The 26,792-nt window shown below is 38.6% G+C and overlaps 1 protein-coding gene across 4 annotated transcripts in view; it reads right to left on the bottom strand.

Annotated features, from left to right (window-relative positions):
- LOC121636407 (dihydropyridine-sensitive L-type skeletal muscle calcium channel subunit alpha-1-like) overlaps nucleotides 1-26,792 on the bottom strand; it is a 145,053-nt gene that overhangs the window by 39,035 nt on the left and 79,226 nt on the right. For 3 of the 4 annotated variants that reach the window (XR_006009721.1, XM_041979905.1, XM_041979906.1), the window contains 14 exons: nucleotides 26,664-26,778; nucleotides 16,884-16,986; nucleotides 16,705-16,774; nucleotides 16,486-16,618; nucleotides 13,120-13,249; nucleotides 9,578-9,637; nucleotides 5,996-6,102; nucleotides 4,099-4,186; nucleotides 3,896-4,003; nucleotides 3,734-3,786; nucleotides 2,357-2,503; nucleotides 1,990-2,191; nucleotides 1,214-1,372; nucleotides 774-884 (listed from right to left, as the gene is read on the bottom strand). Coding sequence is in view for 3 of the 4 variants with exons in the window: in XM_041979905.1 (XP_041835839.1) it covers nucleotides 774-884; nucleotides 1,214-1,372; nucleotides 1,990-2,191; nucleotides 2,357-2,503; nucleotides 3,734-3,786; nucleotides 3,896-4,003; nucleotides 4,099-4,186; nucleotides 5,996-6,102; nucleotides 9,578-9,637; nucleotides 13,120-13,249; nucleotides 16,486-16,618; nucleotides 16,705-16,774; nucleotides 16,884-16,986; nucleotides 26,664-26,778 (1,586 nt within the window). In the remaining variant the exon portion in view is untranslated. The remainder of the gene's footprint in view (nucleotides 1-773; nucleotides 885-1,213; nucleotides 1,373-1,989; nucleotides 2,192-2,356; nucleotides 2,504-3,733; nucleotides 3,787-3,895; nucleotides 4,004-4,098; nucleotides 4,187-5,995; nucleotides 6,103-9,577; nucleotides 9,638-13,119; nucleotides 13,250-16,485; nucleotides 16,619-16,704; nucleotides 16,775-16,883; nucleotides 16,987-26,663; nucleotides 26,779-26,792) is intronic. The other variant, XM_041979904.1, reaches the window with a different exon arrangement.

Here is a 26,792-nt window from a genome sequence, read left to right as displayed (position 1 = left end):
TGGTGTTTAAACTCACGGGAGGCCTTTGTCATATCTTTGCAGTTTTATCCACCCAAAACTCTGTTATCGTGTAAACAAGAGGCCAGAACACAACAAATGTTTGGCGTTTTACTGTGTCAACATCGTGGTGTAAACAGCACCTTATTGGTCAATCGTCATTTCAGGAAGTATTGCTACCTAGTAAGCAGTTGTAACTGTGTAATGTTGTCCAGTAGGGCTGGGCAGATCCATCCAAGTATCAATAGTATTGATACCAAGGCAAGTATCTGTATCGTTCAATACCAGTGTGATGAGATTGGTATTTTTCTTGCAGTGTTTTGGGGGCAAAAAGCCAAAGAATGTAAATGAGAACCAACTAATAGTAGGTTTTGCTTTTGTTTGGCTAATTTTCACTGTTGACTTTTTTTCCCTCAAACAATTGTATTTGATAAAAGGTAATAACAGTTATTTTTTTGTTTAATTTTTATGTTGTTATTTTAAATAGTTGACATACAAAAAACTTCAATTTAAATTTCCCAGTTCTGCCTTTTAGTTTAAAATAAAAATAAAAAACAACAACAAAAAAGATTTTATCTGCACTTTTACACGTCCCAAATGAACCAGACTTTTTGGGCCAATGAACTAGGAATGGAATCCAAAGGACTAGTGTGAATGCAGTCAATGACCTTTTTCAACAAATCCTTGAAATTGGAATAACACAATAAATCTGACAAAAAAAAGACACTGCTGACAGAAGAATACTGGGAAACTCTATACCTTGTTTAGGGACTAACCTTGGCTTTGAAGGCCATGAGTTTCAGGATCATCTCCACAGTAAAGAGCACGGTGAAGATCACATTCAGCATGTCGGACAGGTGAGTTACGTGGTCCGACTGGTTGCAATGCTGTGAGGTAAACAGGTTCACATTAGCTGTGCAGAGATGGGACTGTAGATGAAAAGTTAATCATTTTCAACACAATGTGAGCAGCAGACTCTCTTTAACCAGACAATTGATCTCTACTGATGTCTGCCCTGGTCTTCATCATGACAAGATGTTTTAAAAACAATTAGGGATCATTATCAGGCCTCTGTCTGGAAGTGTTTGAGTTATAAACAGAAGGGAACTGTTGAGCAGTGACATACAGCAGTACCATCCTATGACAAAATCCAGAAGACTGGGCTGTGTAGCTGCCAACTGAGATGCATTCATTTGAGCATGTGCTGTAAACATACCTGCATTCCCAGACACATGGTGTTGAGCATGATGAGGAGGAACATGAGGTACTCGAAGTAGCAGGAAGTGACAATGTACCACACCTGATACTGATAAGGGTTCTTGGGAATGTAGCATCGCAGCGGTCGGGCTTTCAGAGCATACTGCACACACTGACGCTGCAAGATTTAAAAACAAGGTGAGAAACAACTGGAACAAACTCCTCTACAAAATAACTTTCCAGAAGGATCTTCTAAAGCAACACTACTGAACACTGACAGATTTTCTTAGTTAGTCCACCCCTAACGATGGCTAATCCAGCATCAATCTCTCCAGCAAGTAAAAAACAGTCTGATGTTGTCTTGAAATTCCAAGTGGTCCTGAGTTGGTGACATAATTAGCAGGTAGTTGGCATTCCAGCTGTACCAACTCAGAAAAAATGAATGCCTCCAAAACAGCCAGTTTGTGAGCATCTAAAACTGAGGGGTGGCCAAGGGTGGCACTGATCTGTTCTTTTTTACTGGATTTTTATGTATCAACGTCCCATTTGTGTCCTAACCTTCATCATGCCTTCAGCATGTCTGGGTCCTGATCTGAATTTCCTGTTATTTGCAGCAAATGAAGATGGAAGCACCCAACTGATGTGATGAAGAGGAAGAAAATATGACAGAAACTATAGCAGAAAATAGGCCTCCAAGGAAACGTCCTGAAGGCTAAAGGAAAAATTAGATTTCTGAACTGAACACCTGATGGCCAGAACAAACCATGCTCATAGCTTTAGGTCTAACAGACATACCTGATTCTTGTCCAGCTCACAGTTCTTGTACTCCTGTTCTCCTTGTTCCTGGAAGGTGACAATGACGAAGCCCACAAATATATTCATCATGAAGAAGGCAATGAGGATGAGATAGATGATGAAGAAGACTGAGATGGCCACTCGGTTGTTGTACACGGGGCCTTGATCCTCCATGTTGGAATCAATAGCTTTATATAGAATCCTATGCAAATAAAGAGCGTCCAATTTAGATGAAGAGAGACAGAAAATGGCTGTGAAATATGAAATTAAACTACAACATATTACAAACTAGTGAAAAGATGTCTTAATTCCACAGTAATGTTGAACATGACCAGTTGAAATCATCAGAGTACAGATGGTGACTCACTTTGGCCATCCTTCAAAGGTAGAGATGGTGAAAAGAGCCAGCATGCCATTGAGGATGTTGTCAAAGTTGAGTTCAGAGTTAATCCATACCCTCTGATGAACTTCCATCTCATGAAGCGCTCCTTCCTGGAACTTTATAAACCAGCCCCTGAGCCACAGAGTGGGAGGAAGGACGGTGAAGCCAAGCTACCAACACCTGAGACCAGTCAAACTCATCTGAGGACTCATCTGTCAAGTCTGCTTTCTTTTCTGCCTGCCTGCAAACCAACTTGTAAAGAAAGTAAATTGTTCACCCTTAAATGAAGAAAATAATAATAATAATAAAAAAATGAATAATAATAATAATAATAATAATTTCTGCAGGTATTTTCTTTCTCATGCAGGCTGGTTTCTTTATGACATTTTAATATATTTATGGAAACATAAGTCCAGAAAAATAAATGAAAAATATCACCCGTTAAATCTGTGAAATGTGAGTTTCTGTCTTTCTGATGAAGGTAAGTGGTCTTTGGTGATTTTCATCACCACAGATGTTGTCAGACTTTCTCACCTGTGACCTGGAAATATTTTCACCTTAAGAAATGTACCCTGAGGCGTTTTCTTGGCACATCACATCATCAGTTAAATTAAATGTAAATATATCCTTGTCACAAACTAATTTAATGATCAGCTAACATAATAAATTTTTGCCGGTGATGATGTTGTGTCTTTAGCCTGTTCAGGGTTGCAGGCAGTCACTCGGCTACAGGTTGGCAGCCCATCCCAGGGTCTACACTAGAATGAAGAATATGAAGCATCTTTGCTTAATGGCTGTAACCTGGCCTGCACTGCCCTCCAGTGTGTTCTCCTTCATTCTGCTTATTTCTCTGATGGAAGGGAATAAAACATGAGGATAATAAAACATTAAGATACAGGCCAAGAGGAAGAGTTGCAATCATCAGCTATTGTCTAAGTCAGAAGAGTGGATCAGTCCTGGTTCTAGTTCATGACTTTTCTCTCCTCCGCTCCTCCATATTTCCTGATTTCTTTCATTTCCAACAACCTCTTGGTGATAAATCTGTGATCTGCCATGTGTTTGTACATATATATTTCTGATCTGTGAGGATTAATATTTCTGATTATTTGTTTCACAGATGTTTTTAAGCAGAAACCTTTTCAGCTCTTATTGCTGCTCATGACTGTTTCATCAAGGCTGTTGAACAACTTTAGCCATAGTCAAAAGAAAAGCCTCCATCTCAGATGAAGGTAAAGAGCTATTCAGTCTCTTTATTGGTCAAATTGTTTCTCTTTTTAAATACAAGTTTTGTCCAGTTGTACATTTAAATTACTTTATTCATCATCTGAGTTTAAACCTCTAGATGAAATTAAAGAGACTTACTTGCAGGTTTCCTCAGTCATCTTGTCTGGGTCCGTGCAGGCATAAAACTTTCCCTGTGAAGATAACATGAGTTAATGCGCTGTGCAGAAGGTCTGCTGATGGAGATGCCAGAAAAACAAAACAAAAAAAAAAAAAAAAAAAAAAAATTATTCCTCTTCTTACTCTGAAAAGTTGGACTCCAATGCAGGCAAACATGAAATCCAGCAGCACTGTGACCAGTACAATATTTCCAATGGTCTTGACAGCAACAAACACACACTGAACGACGTGCTAGAAAGAGAAAGATATTTTTACATTACAGAGGATGAAGCAGCTTAGCATCAGGCTTTATTTAAACGGGAGGTCTGTTCGGAAACGTCTTGTACCTTGAGTCCTTTGGCTCTGTTGATGGCTCTTAGAGGACGGAGGACTCTCAAAACTCTGAGAATCTTGACCACTGAGATGGCACTTGACCTAGAGGACACAAACAGGACAGAGACTGTGTGTATCTGAGCTTATAAATCTAGAACTACTGAACAGGGACACTTTCTATAACATGTAGTTACGTTACAATCATCCTGTTACATTTGTTGTTACTAAATGTACAGTCGATGAGCCATTTAAGATAAGATAAGATAAGATAAGATAAGATAAGATAAGATAAGATAAGATAAGATAAGACCTTCATTCATTCCCAGTGGGGAAATCAAATAAGACAAAATTTGATATACAAAAAAGAAAATAATTAAAATCTAAAAATTAAAATGTGTAAATTTTTTGCCATATGTACAACAATAATTTATGTTATCTTTTTATTGTGTTTTTTTTTATTGTTCTTTGGTTTCCTGGGAGCAGTGGTTTTTATTGGCTCGACAAACGGAGATGACATTGCTTCTTCATTCATTTCCTATGGAACTTGTGCGAAAATCGCTGCCCTCCTTCAGCCAAGCAACAGGCAGCATTCGTGAATGTGAAATGTTGTGCTCATTCACAAAAATAGAATAGAAAAAAGTTTAGTTTTTGTCACTACAACTAACCAGCGAGGTTTTCATTGACTGGGTGAATTTGTCCAAACGTAGGTTCTGGATTTATCTGGATCAGCCTTGAGGTCTGTCATCAAACATTAATATGATGATATTCCCCATGCTGTTTCCTTGTTTGTAAAATACGATGAACCAAGGGTTGTCTTTTTCATTTGTTCAGTAGAGTCAACAGCAAGATTTCTGTCAATTCGAGTTAATCTTCTGATTCTACATCCTTGATGCCTTGTCTGTCACAGACCACTTTGAAATGTCAGAATTCCCTCCAACATCATAACCACTCAAATTTCTTGGTGAAAAGCGATCCAAGAGTGCAATGCGCGGCACTGCCGCTGTTGCTGCTATTTGTCGTGTCCTGTGTGTCGGGTTTCACCTCGGTCGAGATGAGTTTCACCTGTCACTGTCATTTGTTGCCCCCCGTGTGTCGAGCTCATACCTACTGCTGGAAGGAAGGATCTTATATAGCATTCCTTTACACAGTTGAGGTGAAGAGGTCTGCTACTGAAGGAGCTCTGCAGTACTGTCAAAGTGGGAGCTTTTCTCCAACATGGATGACAGCTTATAATAATAATAAAAAATCTTTATTTGTATAGCACTTTAAAAAAAAAGGTTTACAAAGTGCTAAACAGCACACAGCAAAGTAAGGTAATAAAATCAACAATGAAAAGATACATGCATGAGTACATTTTGAAAATAAATAAAGTAAATAAAAATGTTATATAAAAAGCCAGTCGATAAAAGTGTGTTTTAAGAAGTCACTTAAAAGATGAAACTGATGGTGCCAGCCTCATCTCCTCAGGCAGGTCGTTCCAGAGTCAAGGGGCTCGGAGCATTTATACCTAAAGACTAAATATCATTATTTAGTTATTAGTTTTCAAACATTTTGTTTCTGATTAAAATTTTTTTCTTCCCTATTTATAATTTTAATGAAAATAATAAATGTCCTTGTTCTTGGTATTTTTTATCTTATTTCTCATTTACAGAACTGTAATCTTAATTTGATCAGGATTTTTTGATTTGATCTTGGTTTTTCTGTAATAATTCAGGCTGCTGGCATACAAACACAGGCTCTGTAGGGATTAGGGCTTTTTAGAGGATGATATACAGTACCAGTCAAAAGTTTGGACACATTTTCCATTAAATCCAATGGGTAAATGGGATTTAGTAGGAAAGACAGACAGATTTGACAGACAGAAAGTTGAAACAATGAGAGATGACAAGTATTATTTCATACAACACTTACTCCATGCCCATGGACAGAAGCGATACACTGACTACCAGAAGATCCAGGATGTTGAATGAGTTCCGACAGAAGGACCCTTTGTGAAGAATGGCACCATATGTTGTCATCTGAAAAGCAAAACCTCTGAATTATCAACACCACAACTGGATGAAAAACATGTTGTTGCTTTAGTACAGCACAACTGCAAACCAAAAAGAAAACCAACTAAAGAAGCTAATTTTCATCAGCTCCTTGATGATAAACATCCACACAAAAATTATTTCCAGTTATACTTTAAGAAGTTTGCTCTCATTTAGTTTACAGTTGGTTTGATATATATTTGAGTTTTGTCATTTGGAATTTTAGTTCAAGACCACATAGGGAACTCTGACATTCCTGATGATGGTTCACCACTAATTGTCATGGGAGACATGAACATTCACATTGGGAAACCACAATCAACTGACTTTTTGGCTCTCATCTACTCTTTCAATCTCAAACTGGTACAGACTCCTCCAACACACAAAGCTGGTAATACTCTTGACTTGGCTCTGACCAGAAACTGCTCCACAGCCGACCTGTCCGTCACCCCGTTGCATCTCTCAGACCACCTCCTGGCTAAATTCTCTGTCTTCCTTCCTCATGTCACTCAAGCGGCTCCAAAAATGGTGTCCTACCCCAGAAACTTGAGATCCCTCAGACCTACACAGTTGTCTGATGAGGTTTACTCTACCCTCCCACTCAGACTTCTCCTTACTGTCTGTTAATGAGGCTACAAAAATACTCCTTTCTCGCCTCCTCTCTGAACAAACTCTGTCCTCTGGTGTCAAAATTCTCCCAGTCCATGGCTCACAGAGGTTCTAAGGAATAACAGAGCTGGACTCAGGGCAGCAGAAAGAAAGTGGTGCAAAGAGCACACTGACTTGTCTGAGTACCACAGCAGCACGTCTGGTCTTCAACCAGCCCAAAGAAGTCCATGTCACTCTGTTGCTAATCGCTCTCCACTGGCTTCCAGTTGCAGCAAGTATCAAATTCAAAGCTCTGTTCTGACTTACAAAATAACAACCCAAACGGCTCCTGTCTACCTCTACTCCTTAATCCAGAGCTGCACTCCCTCTAGATGCCTAGTGCTCCCACCACAACGTGGTGCAAAATCAGTAGCTCGACTCTTTTCCTCTGCTGTTTCCCGGTGGTGGAACGATCTACCAAACTCTGTCCGATCTGTAGACTCCTTATCCAATTTTAAGAGCAAACTAAAGACTCACCTGTTTAAGGAGCATTTCCCTACTTAGTTTAACTCTTCTACTCATCAGAATAAGGTAGAAAGATTTGTCCAGCTCTTTGGCTCAACTCAGCACTGAATAAGCTGCGTGCACTTATGCCCAAGATGATATTGTATGATGAAATCATGATCTTGTATTTAAACATAGGACAAAAAAGCACTGCCTCTAGCACTACATGACACCACCTGGGTCCAACTGGACTCACAGCAGTCTGACTACCACTTAATTATGATGTCCCCTCCTGTTTGAATTCTTGCTTGTGTTGTTCTTACTTTCAGATGGAAGTCGCTTTGTATAAAAGCGTCTGCTAAATGACTGTAGAATAGAATAGAATAGAATAGAATAGAATAGAATAGAATAGAATAGAATAGTTAAATTGTTACCAATATATTTGTTGCTGCTTTGAAAAAGTCCCAGAAGGAGTCAGGTCTTTTTTGTTATGCTGCATAATCATTGTTTGAAAAATAAATGTTTGGAGAGAGACTCTGAAAAATCTGAACTGTGTAAGACTTTAAAGCCCTGGCTACACTGGCTATTTCTTTTTTACTTTTTATTCTTTTTTTTTTCATATGTGTTCTTAAATTTTTGTTGGTTTGCATTATAACGATCCGTTCAATAACTTTCAACCCATTCTTCCAGACAGAGCTGTTTTAGCTCGGTCATATTCCCTGGATGTGTTTAGTGTATGACTTTTTCAGATCATAGCATTAACAGTGTGAAGGAGGAAATGATGTTTAAGAGGAAAAATAAAGACCTCAAACTTGTGTAAATATTCAGTAAATCTGTAATTCAACATTTTCTCTTAAAATTCCTATTATTACATATAAGCAGCAGGAGATAAAGCGACATCTGATCAGTAACAAGGCGATGACATGTTTAGCCTCTACAAAAGTTTTTAACAACTTTTTAAAACTTAATATCCCAAAATAAAAAATATTTAAATGCAGTAATTCCATAAAACTAGCACAGTACGTCAGGAAAGAGTTTTCATTGAGTGCAACATGTTTCCTCATGTTGGGGCATCGACAGTTCAGGTGACGCTGCAGAAGCACATCTTCAGATGATCCCAATGGCTGAGACACAAAAGAAGGGTCATCCCCAGCCAGTACCAGCCTTTCTGTGACCTGGGTTTTGTGTAGTCAGTCAGTGAGGAACAGAATAAAAAAACCTGTGAAAAGCGTAATTGTTGGCATTAAATAAATAATGCATTAAAGCGGCGTGCCCAGACCCATTTTTAATCATATGTAACATGTTACAGTAAAGCATTTTTAATTTTTAAAAATAGTTTTGTTGACAGTCTACAATAATATCTTACTGTAAGCCACACAGATCAGCTGGCGGCAGCTTCGCGCATACATGAAATGTTCATTCGTGTCTGTGTGCAGAGGTGAATATCTGCTGTGAAGCACTGCCAGAAAAAGTCACGAGATGTGTCGTTAGTCGCTTAGCAACAAACAAACAAACAAACAAAAAAAGTCACGTCTGAAAACTCGATTAATTTAAGTTGGTAACACTGCAAGTTACTGACTTTTTCCTTACTTGCACAGGTGGAAGTGCGGAATAAAAAATCGGTGCACTGCTCCAATTCTTCAAGTACAAACTTGCATATTAAACTTAATTTCTTTTCTCCAGGAGTTTTGCACCCCACCCCATGCGGCAAAATTCTCACTGAAACTGAAGCTACATAACTCAGTCACACACATTTTGTAACTAATGTACAAATTCTTGTCTCTTTAGTCACTGAAGTCACACTGAAACCCTCTAAACAAAACAAACCACTACAAACCATGCAACATTTTTACAGACATTATTTTACTTCTAAAAACAAGGTTAAAGGGCCTAAAGGGTAACATCAATTTCAGCTCAGAAAACAAATAATTTATGGAATAAAATGTCAATTATCATGCAGTGCCACTTCCACTTATATAACAGTCATTACCAGAGTTATTTGGTATTTTCCAACTCATTAGTGAACCCTGAACACTTATTAGTATATCATTTTAATCAGGGTTTAACATACAGAAAAAAGGTTAGACTAGTTTATGATTCGTGTTGGAAGATGCATGAATAACAACTAAAAGAAAACCAAATATGTTTAAAAAAGATTTATAAGCAATCATTATCAGGTGTTTATTTTTTAACCAACTATTGGTTCAGTTTCTTCAACCCTATGTGTTGACTGGAGGGTGGAAATAACTGGTTCAGTTAAATGACATTCAGTTGAATGGGAAGACCAGATTTATTTCTTTTTCTTTTACACTGTGTTCAGGAAACCACAGATCACAGCATCAAAAATGCTCATTCTGATGTCTTTATTTACCTTCAGCACAATTTCTGCTGTGAAAACTGAAGTGAATACGATATCAGCGTAGGCCAACACCTGAAAGGTAACATAATTTTCCGTAAATATACAAAAATAACATATGCATATGAACAGTTTACATCTGAAGTACATATTTAAAGTTTATTCAGCAATACTAAAATGAAAGTACATCCTCTAACAATTCCAAGGTTTTACACATCATATGGTAACAGTTTTATTACCTTCTGTACGACTAAGACTGTCCTTAACAAACACAATGGTGGGTTCATAAGCGTTTGGGACTCTAATTCAAGTAGTACAAAACGATCAAGTTTTCATGAATACTGACATCTAGTGGTAAAGATGGGTAACACAGTTGTGAATGTATGGTGCCCATCAGAAGCCAAAATTCAGCCAGACATAAACTTTTCATCTGTGAGTGGATCTGAGGATTGTATGAAGAAGCTGCATTTTCTGTTACTGAGGTAACTTTGGGGTTAACCCTGGGTTTTCTGTACTATGAAGCTGGTTAACCGCAGTACATCCATGGGTAAAAGTAGTTTTGCTGATACTCTTTCCAAAACCTTTATCTCTCTGTCACTTCACGCATTTTAAAATAACAAACTCAAACCTGAAACAATAAAAACGTTTCAATATTTTACTGTAGGCTAATGCAGGGCTGTGGAGTAGGGAAAAATTAAAATCACTTGAAAATATGTTAAACAATTTATTTTAACTGGAACATTAATAAACATGCAGAGTACAAGTGTCATGAACAGCTTATGAAGTCACAAGCAAAAACTTTTTAAATTAAAATGTCTGTAGATGATAACTGCTAGATATTTAAATTTTGTTGGAAGTGTTTTAGCAAACCACAAGAATGTGTGGAATTTTGCTGGTGTAATTTATCGTTTGTCCTGTTCCGGTGCAAGTCTGTTGACTAACTGTGGAAAATGTCCCAGTGCATTAAATCAAACGCACCATAGCAATCGCTGTGTTTGGGAAGTAGACGAGCATGCGCAGAGAAATTTCTGGTCGTTAAGCACTTTTGTTTTTCAAAATTGGAAAAAAAAAAAAAAAAACGAAACACAACTGCTTACTGTCCTACTGATTTTAATCGGAGCATTCAGAAATGAACATAAAGACAATAACGTGTGGTTCACGCTAAGAAAGCTGGGCCACCGGGCTCTCCCGAGGAGGTGAGCAGGGCAAGAGGAAGAGAGGGAAATTTCAAAGCTCTGTCCAGCACTGACAGTTCAGAAACAATTGAACAATAAAGGAATTAATAAGGAATAAACAATGAAGGAACTTTTAAACACACAAAGTAGTTTTGAAAACTGCATGTTGCTAATGGATCTATTGTCTGACCCAGAGTACAGTCGTGACTGGTTCTGAATAAGGCCTTTATAGCAGGCAGCCACTCTCCCATCTTCCTGGTACTGCATATCACCAGTGAATCTTTTACTGGTATGCAGTACCGGACCGTACTGGCTTACTTTCATCCCTGGGTATATCACCATGGTGACTTATCACTGAATGGCTAACCTGGTCAGGAGCAGGTTATGTTCTGGATAAGAAACAAGTATAAAAGCACCACCTCCCGACCACTCGGTTCTCTTGGAAATTGGCCTGCGTTTTCTTAGAACATCCTGTCCATTTTGGTGAGAGGATGGTGAGAAGAGTGCTTTTAGTTTTTAGAGACAGATGCATCCTTTTGATAATGAAATAAAAGCTTGTCACTGACCACTTTGAAATATGTTTTTGAACATGTCCTTGACTCATTCCCAAGTCTGTTTAGCACCACTAGAACATATCTGAAAAAATGAGGTTATTAATAATGGTCACACATGGCAGAACTGCAGATCCAGGAATTTATGGACCTTACAACTACTCGTGATGTAGAAGAATTAATATTCCAACACAAACGCACTCACACGGGGGCTAACCTCTCAACACTACCCCTTTTATGTGAGGACGGACATTGTTCCCTCAGTAGATAACCTGATGTTGTTGACATCTGTATTTTTTTTACATTTTTCTGTAGAACAACTTTTGTTTGAAAGAAAGCGAAAGAAAATTAAAGACAAAAAAAATGACACCTCTCGTTCATCACCTGATTGTGTCAGGTGACCCCTTGTGATTGAAGTTATGGAGTTGTGTCTCCAGTTTTATCTGAAGAAGGGCAGGCACCGGAAAAGTCACTTTACTTTTTAAAAATTTCAGGAACCGTTTCTGAATGAATGAATGAATGAATGAATGAATGAATGAATCTCAGACACTCCTAACAATGCTATAACAATGTATTCTGGAGCGCAGACTTTATTTATTTGACAAATATGGCAGTTGCCATGTATGTGGACCCACGGCCAGCAGATATAAATAGTTCATTCTGCAATAATATAAACAGTTTTTAACAGTTAACAGTTATTTTTTGTAAAGGTATTTGATAAAATCACTGTTTTTAATGCTAGATGCTAGCCAGAAATGCTAATCTACAACTCAGACAGTGCGAAGAACTCCACAGAATTTCATTATGGAAAGGACATTTATGATGTGTGTTCACATCAGAAATCTGCTCATATTACACTCAACACCATGCTGATATCTACTGTATGTTTATGCCACCTGGCTCTGAACACCAGTTAAAAAATTCTAGAAAGAGACCACTGCATGTAGGGGGTGTCATGATAATTTAATTTCACAATTAATTCTGGTATTAAATGCCACGTTAAACTAATCGTAAAGATTCTGCAACATCATTATTTTACATTAAAGATCTGAACCATACAGGCAGATCAGCTCAACTTGCACATGAATCAAAAACAAAACAAAATAACTTCAAGATGGGCAGATGAGACTCCTTCATGAGTAACTGTGGGCCACTGTGTAACGTCATTGGTTCAGATATCCGTTCTGTTTTCAGTGTCATCAGGTGGCAGCAGATATGAGGCGCAGTGTCAGAGCAACCAGGCACTGTTCGCAAATGAAAATTGTTCTCTGAGGCCAGATGGATCTTAGTTTGATTAAAAACAAACTCTGAGTTATTTAATATGTTAGGAGCATATTTACTCACATTAATAGTTATTCTTATTTATTGTGTTCATGTGCAGGTTTTCACAATTCTGTAAAGCAAATAAATTGTCCAGTGAAAAAGAACAGAGCGTCAAACGTACATCCTGGGGCCTAACCCGCCTACCAGAGGGCCCAGTCTGGCCCGCAGGATGAATTTGGTAAGTGTAAAAATACCATAAAAAAAGATATTAACAGTAGTTTTTTAGTAATAGTAACTAACCTGTGAATAAATGTTTTATGATTTTGTAGAACCATTGTGATCTGGAAGTTGCAATGCTTGTGTAAATGTGTAAATAAATAATTAATAAATTGAACACATTGAATTAAAACCGATCCATATGAAAAGTCTCTGGCCCAGCTGACACACTGTTGATTTAAATCAAAGTTCAAACTTTTTTTTTTTTTTTTGGCAGGATGGTGAGTAAAACTTGAGAAGTGGAAGATGCACTTTCTCTTTCACATGACTGGATATACATGCAGTTTATCACCTGGTTCCTGAAGGACATGGGGTCAATAGGATCCTCAGCAGCTAAAGAAACAGACGACAGCAGGATGAAAAGAAGGATGATGTTGGTGAAAGTCGTTGCATTAATAATTCGATGGCAGAGTTTCCGAAACCTGAAATGAATAAAAATACATTCATTAGTTAAAAGTAACAACGATGAAGTAAAGGCAGAGAAGCATTCCTAACTAATTCCTAATTCCTAACATATCTGGATCTTTTTACTGAATTTGTGTGGTAACAACTGTTTTTAAAAACAATAACCAGTGGATTAAGTGGATGAGAGGCTGATCAAATTATGTCTTCATTTTTTTCCCACAAGCTAATAAAGACGCTGAACCAAACCAGTCATAATCAAAAATAAATAAGTAAATCAACATATCAGGACAAAAATAATTAAATATATCATTTTTTACATTTTTGATTAGTTTATCCATTTATTCATCTAGTTTTTTTTACCAACTTTATTTTTATTCTCATATTTTTATTTCCACAGCAATTTATTATTTTTACACTTTTTTTTTTTTTTCACATTTATTTTTTCCTGTCCATTTTATTAAATTCCATATCCATTAATTCCACCTTTATTCATTTATGCATTTATTTTTACCTTCCTACATTTCCACTTTTCCTAATGCACACATTTATTTTTCCTCACATTTTTACTTTTCCTCACATCTTCCCTTAACTTTGCTAATGAGGTGGGTATTTCTAACCTCTGTGCCAGCTAATCAGCTCTTAGGCTCTGCCATGTGTAAACTTGCCTGCTGAATCAAGCTAACATTGCTACACTAGCTTGGAGTGATTCCGTGATCTTTGGTGGCTGTGGTTGTAAGTGCTGCTAAGAATGGTTGCAGCTTCTCCAACCTTCTCCGGCAAGCCTTTCCAGATGCCTCGGGACAGGTTGGCACTTGATATTCTCATGCCCTCAGCTCTGAAGGCAGCATTCCTGGCCCTCAGCAGCCTGCAGACCTCTCCTGTCAGCCAAGGCTTCTGGTTAGCTCTGGTGATGACAGTGTGTGTGTGTGTGTGAAGGGGGGTTACATTATCTATGCATTTCCTGATTTAGGAAGTGACACTGTCTGTGAACTCCTCAATGTCTGTGTGGCTGCTCACTTGAACACTTCCAAGTCTGTAGTGTCAAAGCAGTCTTGGGCTCAATCCCAAACCGGCCCTTACAAACTAACCCTTCTCCACCCCTTGGTTTAAGGGCACTACCCCTTCACTATGAAGTCACACTTGCAGCTGGGCAGGGCACTTTAATTGGAGGAGGAAGGTATAAATAAGGTGGGCAGGAATGGGACGCCCCCTCCCTTCCAACGGAAAAGGAAAGCACTCATCACCATGGCAACACAAAGAAGCCCAAATTTCATTTAAGTAAAATGGCCATTGCATAAATTACAGAGCTATACTGGCTGCCTTGTCTTTGTTTTACTGTCCCTGAAACATCATAAATTCAGCAACCGTTATAATGGCAGGAGATACAATATACCTCAAATAATTTTAAGTAATTCCACAAGTATTTCAATGTTCCCATCTTCTGTTATTCTAAATTATAACTTGTTTTATTTCATTATTTTGCTGCTCTTTTTTATGTAGAATTTAAATGCCTGATAAAATGTTTGTTTCGCACCAGTTGTTTTACTTTAAGTTTTTGTTCGGTTTTTGATTCATGAATCCCCCAATGTTATACTTTTTTAACCTTTACACTGTAACATTCATCTGTATTATTATTATTATCCTCCTTGTGAATTTGTATTTTCATTTGGTCAATTAAAAAAACAAACAAACAAACAAACAAACAAACAAAAACTTTCAACCAGAATCAACCTAGGTGTTTTCTATACTTTTTAAACAGTGTGGGATTTAAATTCAAATCTGGAAGGATAAATCTTTCAACCCAATTATCATTCAACATTTCCAGTCAAACAAATGAATGAATGCAAGATCGCTAATTGTGCTTAAATCAAATAAAAAAGCAGCATCAACATCCGATTTGCTGGTTTTGTTTTATCTTCCTAAACCTTTTGTGATGTTCTGTCAGTGAGACAAACATAAAGGACACATACGGAACTCATATTTGGAGGTTATTTCGCCGTTACACCAGCTGCAAACTTCGTTGTAAGTGTGTGGAGCATTGCAGACTCGCTATTTGAGGGCTGAACGTCCCACTCACCATCCACACTGCGTGATTTGGGATGGCCCTTAATATGTACAACGGAGGTTTAGTGTGTGAGGGTAGTGTGTAGTCGTAGTGTGTAGGGTAATGTGTAGGGTTAGTGTGTAGGGTTGGTGTGTAGGGTTAGGGTTATAGGTATTGTGTATGGGTAGTGTGTAGGGTAATGTGTAGGGTTGGTGTGTAGGGGTAGTGTGTAGGGGTAATGTGTAGGGTTGGTGTGTAGGGGTAGTGTGTAGGGGGAGGGTGCAGGGGTAGTGTGTAGAGTTAATGTGTAGGATAGTGTGTAGGGTTGGTGTGTAGGGTTGGGATTATCGGGAGTGGGTATGGGTAGTGTGTAGGGTAATGTGTAGGGTTGGTGTGTAGAGGTAGTGTGTAGGGTTGGTGGGTAGGGTTGGTGTGTAGGGGTAGTGTGTAGGGGTAGGGTTATAGGTAGTGTGTAGGGGTAGTGTGTAGGGTAATGTGTAGGGTTAGTGGGTAGAGATAGTGTGTAGGGGTAATGTATAGGGTTAGTGGGTAGGGTTAGGGTGTAGGGGTAGTGGGTAGGGTAATGTGTAGGGGGAGGGTGTAGGGTTGGTGGGTAGGGATAGTGTGTAGGGTTGGTGTGTAGGGGGAGGGTGTAGGGTAATGTGTAGGATTGGTGTGTAGGGTTAGTGTGTAGGGGGAGGGTGTAGGGGTAGTGTGTAGAGTTAATGTGTAGGGTAGTGTGTAGGGTTGGTGTGTAGAGTTAGTGTGTAGTCGTAGTGTGTAGGGTAATGTGTAGGGTTAGTGTGTTCGGTTTTACAGGCAGTTTTATATATAAAAATGATCCAAAAATACCAACACATGTCTTGGAGTTTTGATGCAGTAAATCATTTGACAGTTTTACACAACAAACTAGATTGAGTTTTGGACAGTTGGACATCTGTCGGTTAAGAACCTGGACCAGGTTCCATTCTCTGGAGCCCCTAATTGTTTTCAAATCAACATCTTTACTGAAACAAAATAGAAAAATTAAGGGACTTCAGACATCAACACATAGCATGAAACTAGTTTTTTACTCATGATTGATTTTTTGTGATTTTCCCTGAAGCTCTGCTGCATTCAGAGCTGGTTGTTGTATCACTGATGCACATCTTTGCTTCCACATAAGTTTCATGTCATTATTATAAAATACAGAGATGACCAGCATCCTACTTGTTCTGAGGTCCAAAAATAAAAAACGAGCTGGCTTCCGGCATCGGCACCGCTTCCTCCTTCAACTGTAGATCTGCCATCGGACGAGGTCTGGGACTTTCTGGAATGTCAGGGTCCTCCTCCTCATCATCACCTTTTCAACAGAAAGACAGCACATACCTTTATTCTCTGATCAGAGTGTGATGAACTGAAAATGAACATGGAAGCATCAGGTTTTACCTGGAAAGTCTGCTGGAGGGAATGGATCTTTGATCTCATTTACATTAGATTCAAACTCATCAATTTTCAGCTGCAGGTTTGCACAGAAATAGTAGAAATGTGAGATGGTGGAGGGACACATCAGCTTATCTTTCAGTTTTCTTCTTGTACAAAGGCAGTGCATGCTGTGGATTTCTCACCTTAGCTGTGGTAGGAATGCCCTCTACTCCTTTGGCCCTTTGCTCAGCCAACTTCTTTGCCAGATTTGCTTTCTCTTCTGAGGCCTTGTCAGACATGTTGGCCCTATCAACAAAGAAAACAGCTCATTCAGCTGGTTGTTGGACTGACATCAGCATTTCAAATCTTCATATCTGATCATAATCATATAAAAGTGAATCTTCTCGTGCAATAGCAACCAATACATTTGCTGGTCTTTTTCTTGTAGTAGTTATAATTTAATTTAATTTGTTGCTAACACACATCTGCTCCCCTCTTCAGCCCAGTAGTTCATAGTAATATGCAAATTAGCTGCTGGTTTGCCAATTCAAACTAACCTCAAGACAAACACCAACGAAGAAGACGACAGCCAATGTGTGTGTGACAACTGTGATTGGCTTATGTGTGGAAAAAGGCAGGTCTTGAGGGAATTTATTATTCCTCAGTGTTGCCAACTTAGCTACTTTGCTGCTATATTTAGCAAGTTTTCAGACCCCTCTAGTGACCTTTTTTAATTTTTTTTTTAAAGCGACTAGTTTACTCTTCCCAATGCGGAGCAGGAGCTACGCAGACCCCCTCCCCCGTCCAAAAGCACCCATACGAGGCTTGGTCTTCTCGCCACAGCAGCTGTATTCAGAGCAGAAGACGTTCACCTCATGACCAGGTTGAAAATGAAACGTACAAAGCTGCTGCTGGATGATCCTGCGCTGGTTTACCATCAGAGTAATGTCTATTAATGAAGAGTGCGGACAAAAATGTTTAAAAAGTTTAAAGTGCTGTGACATGTTACAGACATCTAATTAAAAAAAATACACTTAAAAAAACTGAGCTAAAAAATAAAGAAAATATTGACAGAATTAATTTATTTTAATAATTTTTTCATTATTTATTTATGTATTATTTTTTTTTTTACTGTTCTAAACATTTATTTGGTTGTCTTTTTATCAATTTTTGTCTTTCCCACCACATCCCTCTTTATGGCAGCATCCATTACAACTATATGTACCAGGCTGATTATGCTAATTAGCGACTTCTAGCGACTTTTAGGACAGCCAATAGCTACTTTTCTTTCTGAGGAGTGGGAACAGTGGCTGGAGAGGAGCATCAAGGAGCATCAGTCCCTGAAGCTGTTTATTTCCAGGAACTACATGGACCAGTCGTACCATGCCCTGTGGGGGATGGTGGGGACAAAGTTGCCGTTCTGCTTCGACTACAAAGCGAATCAAATAAAATTCGATTTGACAAGTTTTATGTCTACTTGTTTAGTATTAGTGCAACCAATAAGATGCGTTTTTTTATGTCAACTGCAAAAAGAAAAAGTGAATTGTAAACATTGTAATTTCCGAATGTATTGTTCAAGTATTTATCACTAATACAGTGAAAATGAGAGGAAATGTGAATGTTTGCTATGTAAGGCGATTTCAGTATGCGCCCCTAAATTTTCTGTTTGCGCTCCTAAAAATTTAAGTTAGGGGCCACTTTGCTCCACGTGAAAAAAGTTAGTCTGGAGCCCTGACACTGGACCGGCAGCATACGACCATCAGTAGGTAAAGTCACATCTCTTAAATGAAATCGGCTAATTTGAGGTACTTTTAGTAAATCACTTGGGAAACAAAGAAAAAGTATTGTATGACACTAACGTGTTTTTGTGGTTAAGATAGACAGTTTTTATATTTTTGTGTAGAATTGATATGATGAAACTGTTTGGGTCCCATATTTTTCAGATGCAAACTGCACCCTGAGCTGCTCCTGTCTCCATCTGCTTTCGGCTGGTTGTTACTGCTGTCTGTCTGTACGTCTCTCTGTTGCGCTTTCTCATGAAGATTATATGAAACTTTCTGTTTGCTTCAGGTCTAGATGTAGCAGCTGGATGTCGAGTTGTGTCTATTCCTTTATTTTCTTGTATTTTCCTATTTTCTTTATGTAGTCCTTTTTCTAGCATTGAAACTTTTTATATTGTTGTTGTAATCAGTGCTGTGATTGTGGCAGCCCAGTCTGTTTTTCTTTCCACGTTTTGTTTCTATTTTTTTGTCTCTTTACCCGTCTCTTTTTACCTTTGTTTTTCACTCTCTTTTGTTTTCTTTGTTTACCTGTCAGGTTTGACATTAATATGTCAGTTATCAGAGCAAATGAAAAAAGAATACAAATAAAATAATAATAAAAAGAATCTAAAATATCAAGGGCAGCTATGCAGTGCTGGTGGAGAGTTTGCACCAACTTTCCCATTAAATCCAATGGGGGGAGGGGAGAGGGTGTCCAGGCTTTTGACTGGTAGAGTATATCTGAGATGCCTCCCTTGATATAGCAAACCTGTCCGGCACAAGTTGGCACACAGACCACGGTTCTGCATGTCATGATACTGGACAGGACAGAAAAAAAAAAGCTGGAAAATGAACTGGTACAAATTAAAAACACCTGGAGGAGCATTTGACAACTAATTAGGTTAACTGTCAACAAGTCAGTAACATGACTGGGTATAAAAGGAGCATTTCAGAGAGGCAGAATCTCCCAGATGTAAAGATGGACAGAGGTGCACCAATCTGAGACAAACAGGGTCGATAGATTGTGAAACAATTTCAGGAAAATGTTCTGCAGAGTTAGCAGGTTAAAGCTTTATCATGCAAAGAAGAAGCCATATCTGAAGAGCAATCTAGAAACACTGATGTCTTCTCAAATAATCAGTGAAAGAAGAGTTTGACAGAGGTCAGGCCATCTTTGGAGCTGTAGTGTGACTGGTCATCAACCAGCAAACCCGGTAAATGGTGTAGAATTCAGCACCTAGGCTCTGATACTCTAGAATAAAGCCAGAACCAGAACCGCGTCTGTGTGAAAGCACTATGTAAGGATCATGATCTTTGATTTCTGTAGCAGTAGTCCATGGATCAACAACGAACCAGAGATTTACACACATCTCAACTTCATTTTTTTAATGTTTCATTCACTTATTTTCTCAGATGGACTTCTCCCCAAGGAGGGAGAGGAAGACACTGTCATGGGCTGGTTGGCTGAGCTGGGGATCTTTCAAATTGAATCTTTTGAATGGCTTGCTTTCAGCTGCAGGTGGAGTATGGGCAGCACCTCAGCCTATTTGGATCTTCCCTCGTGCACCTGACTGAAGATCCCCAGCCCAACCAACCATCTCATGACAGACACTTAAACTGCTTAAGAAGCTGATGTCTCAACAGGTCGACCCATTCCCAGGCCAGGAGAGGACACTTAAAACTTCTATTTGAATAATGGCTCAAATGAAGAGTTTCACTTGAAACACAAATCTTTTGTTTGAGTTTTAATGGTTGCTGACCTGAAACTAACAACTTCATTCACTCAGAAGTCAACCGGCCCTGTTACTTATGGGTTGACATTCACCCTAAAACTGAAGACCTGGACATCAACGTCTCCCTTGCCCCCTCTCATAAAAAAAAAACTGATCTCATCTCAGATCGTCTTCCCCACAGGTTTTACCCCCACTGTGACACAGAACAGATCATCATCTTTGGACCTCTGCAGATCTGATAACAAAGACTCGCCTTAACATTCTAGATGTGTTTAAAACTCTGAAAAGCGTGTGAGATACTGTTTATCAGAAGTATTTCTGAGGAGACCTGGGAAGAGATAGCAATATTCTCTGAATTATTTTGCTTATAAGCCTTGTTTATAAATTCTTGTTGTGTTTTACTTTATTGTGTTTGAATGATTGATCAATGTTCCATTACAATGTGCATCAGTTTAATGATTGACATCTTATAACTCACAGATGTTTTCACAGATGTTTAATCTGACACCACAAAAAAAAAAAAAAAAAAATCAGAAGAGCTTAACACTAAGCTGATTATCTGACCTCCAACCAAGCTCCCATTGGCTGGAGAGAGTAAGCTACACTTCCTTGTGGGCGTGGACCGCCTCCAAACTTAGAACAAAGAACTCAGAAGTTTAAGAGTCATAGTCGAGTCCAGAAAAGTAAGGGAAGAACAAAGTTTTGTCAGGATGTGCAGACATGCATCCAGAGAACCTAAGTTTGTGCCTGCATTAAAGATATGTAGCATGACCGAGCCACGAGGGGAAGGGACCTCTGTACCTGCTGGTCGCTGTTTTTTCTTCTTGTTTGTTCTAACTAGTTAGACGTCATTCATTTCATGTCGTTGATATTTTTGGCAACAAGTTTAAGTTAAGCTTAAGGAAAGCTATGTGTAGCGAGCGGTACATTTGGGTTTTTAAGTAAATAATTTAAAATAAAAAATATAAAAATGACTATGCAACCTAGGGACTTTAACACCAGGAAATCCTGTGAGAAAGGCACATAAGTTCAAATTAATGCACATGGACAAACGGATTCTCAAATTCACAAAATTCCAAATGGTGCTTCCAAAAAAATTTTTCTTTCTTGCCTTACTTTTCTTTCTAACTCTTTGGTAAAGATGTCTCCTCCTGTTCAGCTACATGTTATCCTCAAAGAAACTCGAATTCAAGTTACTGTAGATGGAAATCCAAGCACAGTGGATCAACTGTTGGCGGCTGCACAGGATCACTTTCAACTTGAGGGGCATTTTATTATGTACATGGACAAAGATTTTGATAACCAGTTCTTCACTCTAACATCCATAAATGAGGTTAAAGACAAAGACACAATAAAACTAGTTAACAGAAAACCATCTCTTAGTGAGACTGCAGCTGCAAATGATTTAAAGGAGAGATGACCTGCTTTGTTTTACGAAGCTGCAGTAAATTAATTTTCAGTGTATAATTTATGTGATTGGGCATAAAAGTGTTGTATAAGAACTGTCTTTTTACCATTTAAATCTAGTTTTTGATTAACAAACACAAGCATGTGCTTTTAATATGCAAAACAATGAAAATGTGCAGCGTATATTGTACTCATTGTGTACAATTAATAACTTTTTCTTCTGCTTTTTATTTCTTTCTTTATCTTTATTCAGATTAATGAAGAGATCAGTAGAATCACCAAAATTTACCTGGAGCAGACCATGTTGAAACTGGATCAGTACAAAAATGGTTGGCTTAATGGAAGCAAAGGGGGGAGTCATTGGACCAAACCTAAACCATTTCTGCACAAGCTCAGTCAGGTGGGTTTGATCAAAATGGTATTTGTTCACCTTTTTGTTTGTGTGATGAATTTAATGTGTTTCTGTGTCTCAAACATAACCCCCCTCTCCACATCTGGCTACACTCAAAGCACTTAATGTCAGTTGTGCTTGTTTTGTATACTCATGGTATGTTTTAGTAGTTTAACTTGAGTAAGTGATGGGACAGTATTGACATAATCTTTTCCCAGAACCATGAAGCGTGCAGCTGTCATCGGTTCGTATAAAACTGTTAGTTTATCTGTTCCTCCTTCGATCCTTTGGGACGTGGCAAAGGGCTAGAATTTTGTTTCTCAGGCTGATTTGGTGACATGGGGAGTCCTCTTGCTTTTTCTTATTTGCTCTACATTTATACCATTTAAGACTTTGTGCTTACTTAAAAAGATCTTTAATAAGCTGTAATTTCACAATTTCAGTGAAGACAGATTTTCCACTACTGGAACATGTCAGTTTTTTTTTTTTTTTTTTTTTAAATATCAGATACTATATGTTTATGGATGTCCCTGGATATACAACGCAAAGGTGTTTGCCATGTGTTCCAAAATAAATAGTTGAAATGTGATGGTGTTATTATGAATATTAAATGCACAGAAGAAATTTATTAAGATTCATCAGAAAATAATCAGTGACATTTAATTAATTATATGGAAAAAATGTAACTTAAAAAAAATGCTTAAAATATACTCACTAAAATAGTTTTTAAAGATTTACTTAATATTTTGATGACTCCTTTTTGAAAAATATAATAGACTTAAATAGTTTAAGTAAGAATAACTTTAATGAAAAATAATTTAAGCAAGTAATTTTTACATAAAAACAAGGAAAGGGAATTGTACAATTTATGTACATTATACTTGGTTATTTTCAATAATTTGTATTTGTCACTAGATGACTATTTCTTGTGCAAATTGTTACAAGAATTTTACAAGTAAAATGTATCAGTTGTTTTTTTTTCAGTGTAGGACGTTTATGGTTTTCCTTGCTTCCATTAAGAGAAGGAGCTTGGTGGTGCCCTGAGGTGTCCAGATATTAATAGTAGCACCGGGCACGTTAACGCGACAATAAAGCATTAACGTGCATTAATTAATTAGCGCTGTTAATTTCTTAATTGTGCATTGATGCAGCTTTTTTTTTTTTCCCCCTCAAAATTCTTCTCACTGGCTCTGAATACAAAGAAACCACACGCAGAGGCTTGCAGTCCATGACTCTTCCTCCATGTCTGTGTACAGTTAAATATTTTAACTGTTTAAAGAGAAAATTGCTGCTACGTCTGTTTATGTGTTTAGTGCAGGGGTCTGCAGCCTTTCCAATCCAAAGAGCCATTTTTCCCACAGCCAGCTTAATAAAAGTCCTTTAGAGACGCAAATGTTACAAGAGCTTCGGAAAAAAGACAACTTATAAATTTTGATAAATATCTAGGAAATTTTCTGTCATCTTTGAAGAACCACATTTTTATTTCTATTTTTAGGTTTTAAAATAAAGAAAAACGTTTACAGTAGACAGATAGCATTTTTAGCCATGTATTAAGAACCATGTGGAAGGTCTGGAGAGCCACTTGCAGCTCCAGAGCCGGATGTTGCGCAACGCTGGTTGAGTGTTTGTAAACCAAAATTTACTGCGTTTTCTTCATGTAGCGGTAGACCTTCTCTTAAAGGAAAATGAAATTTTGTGTGTAACAGTATGATTATTATTAATCATGATAAATTGGAACATTTCATGCCATTAAATGCGATTTAAAATGTTAATCATTGGCCAGCAAAGTTAAAATATTTCTTAATATTTATAAAATGAAATGCTTATGACAAAGAAGGATAAAATTTTCAGGAAACACAAACTAAAAGGTAAAGGATGAATTTAAAGCTGTGAAGCTGCTTCCTTCTAAACACAGAAGGAACAATATGTGATGAATATCAGCATCAGGTGAACAGACAGAAAGCAGGATGAGAATCTCACAGCTTCTAGATGGTGAGGGTCTGTCATCTGCAAAGATACAGATGTGGACTAAATTCTTGGTACACTTCGGTTAATGAAAGAAAAACTCACAATGGTCACAGAAATAACTTGAATCTGACAAAAGTAATAATTAAAAAAAAATCTATGAAATTTAACCAATGAAAGTCAGACATTGGTTTTCAACCATGCTTCAACAGAATTATTTAAAAAAAATAAACTCATGAAACGGGCCTGGACAAAAATGATGGTACTCCTAGAAAAGACTGAAAATAATGTGACCAAAGGGACATGTTAATCCAAGGTGTGTCCACTAATTAGCATCACAGGTGTCTACAATCTTGTAATCAGTTAGTGGGCCTAGATATAGGGCTACAGGTAGTCACTGTGCTGTTCGATGACATGGTGTGTATCACACTCAACATGGACCAGAGGAAGCAAAGGGAAGGAGTTGTCTCATGAGATTAGAAAGAAAATTATAGACAAGCGTGTTAAAGGTAAAGGCTATAAGACCATCTCCAAGCAGGTTGATGTTCCTGTGACTACAGTTGCACATATTATTCAGAAATTTAAGATCCATGGGACTGTAGCCAACCTCCCTGGACGTGGCCACAGGAGGAAAACTGATGACAAATCAAAGAGACGGATAATGCGAATGGTAACAAAAGAGCCCAGAAAAACTTCTAAAGACATTAAAGGTGAACTTCAAGCTCAAGGAACATCAGTGTCCGATCGCACCATCCATCGTTGTTTGAGCCAAAGTGGACTTAATGGGAGACGACCAAGAAGGACTCCATTGCTGAAAACAAATCATAAAAAAAAACTACATGCTGACAAGCCACAAAGCTTCTGGGAGAATGTCCTATGGACAGATGAGACAAAAATGGAACTTTTTGCCAAGACACATCAGCTCTATGTTTACAGACGGAAAAATGAAGCATATGAAGAAAAGAACACTGTCACTACTGTGGAACATGGAGGAGGCTCTGTTATGTTCTGGATCTGCTTTGCTGCATCTGGCACAGGGTGTCTTGAATCTGTGCAGGTACAATGAAATCTCAAGACTATCAAGAGATTCTAGAGAGAAATGTGCTGGCCAGTGTCAGAAAGCGTGGGCTCAGTCACAGGTCATGGGTCTTGCAACAGGACAATGACCCAAAATACAACTAAAAACACCCAAGAATGGCTAAGAGGAAAAACACTGGACTATTCTAAAGTGGCCTTCTATGAGCTCTGACCTAAATCCTACTGAGCATCTTTGGAAGGAGCTGAAACATGCCGTCTGGAAAAGGCTCCCTTCAGACCTGAGACAACTGGAGCAGTTTGCTTATGAGGAGTGGGTCAAAATAGCTGCTGAGAGGTGCAGAAGTCTCATTGACAGTTACAGGAATCGTTTGATTGCAGTGATTGCCTCAAATGGTTGTGCAACAAAATATTAAGTTAAGGGTACCATCATTTTTGTCCAGACCTGTTTCATGAGTTTATTTTTTTCACACCCACTGTGTACTGTTCAGGGCAAAGCAGATAGATGCGGTTTCAGCTGGGTGCAATCAAGCAAAGTGAGCTCAGCTGTGTCGGCTCCAGGTACTTTACCACACATGGTGCGCTGAAGCGTCAGCGAGCGTCAGCCCACGTCGGGTTAAGACCACTGAGGGTAAAGACCTGCGAGTCTACCTGTGCGAGTCCACCGAGCAAGGGCACGAGCTTAAACCTCCTCACAACTATATTAACGCACAATGTGCTTCAAACCCATCCCTGTCAGATATGGGTGCAGACCAAGGCGTGTCACCCATAGACACCGCAATCCGCAAAACCTGTCCTTTCCAATGGCATGCACGTCAGTCACACCCTCTGTTACCTTTGGTCTCTGGAACTGTCAGTCTGCAGTGAGCAAAACAGAATCATCAGTTCATTGATAAATCTCTCTGACATTCAGGTCCTAGCCCTGACTGAAACCTGGATCCGTCCAGAAAACACAGCTACACCAGCTGCCCTTTCTGTCAATGCAGAATTTACCCAAACACCTCGCTCAGCTGGACGAGGAGGTGGAATGGGCATTCTTATTTCTAAAAAGTGGAACTTAACTTCTGTCCGTCCTATGGCTAACTGCTCATCACTTGAGTATCACGCAGTAAAGGTCTCTACACCCATCACTGCATACATTCTGGTCATTTACCGCTCTCCGGGTGGCAGTATAGCTGAGTTTGTCTCTGAAATGGACATGATTCTCTCTGACATTCCTGATGATGGCACACCACTAATTGTCATGGGAGACATGAACATTCACATTGGCAAACCACAGGCAACTGACTTTCTGGCTCTCATCTACTCTTTCAATCTCAAACTGGTACAGACTCCTCCAACACACAAAGCTGGCAATACTCTTGACTTGGTGCTGACCAGAAACTGCTCCACAGCCAACCTGTCCGTCACCCCGTTGCATCTCTCAGACCACTTCCTGGTTAAATTCTCTGTCTTCCTTCCTCATGTCAATCAAGCGGCTCCAAAAATGGTACAGCACTTTTGTTCACGTGTGTACTCTCACTGCTGTTTAGTTGTGGGATGCATCAGTAATGCTCCAGATTTTCTAGCCTTCTAGATTTCCACCTACGTGATGTAATGTAGAAATGTGTCACTCGTATGCATGTCATGAACATCAGAAATGGACTTTGGTTTTACACAAAGTTTGTTAAACTTTTAAAAGTGTTAACTTACCTGAGGGCCTTCTTGCGTTTTTTTTCCTCAGTTTTCTCCTTTTGGGCTAAAGTCAAGGACTCAGCCTCCGCCAAATTATCAACAGCAATGGCCAGGAAGACATTTAGAAGGATAACTGAATGACAGCAA

The sequence above is a fragment of the Melanotaenia boesemani genome, chromosome 3 (assembly GCF_017639745.1).
Source record: "Melanotaenia boesemani isolate fMelBoe1 chromosome 3, fMelBoe1.pri, whole genome shotgun sequence".
In the NCBI taxonomy this organism is placed as follows: domain Eukaryota; kingdom Metazoa; phylum Chordata; class Actinopteri; order Atheriniformes; family Melanotaeniidae; genus Melanotaenia; species Melanotaenia boesemani.
The sequence above is the reverse complement of the archived record's forward strand: the minus strand, read 5'-3'. Positions and strand labels throughout refer to the sequence as shown.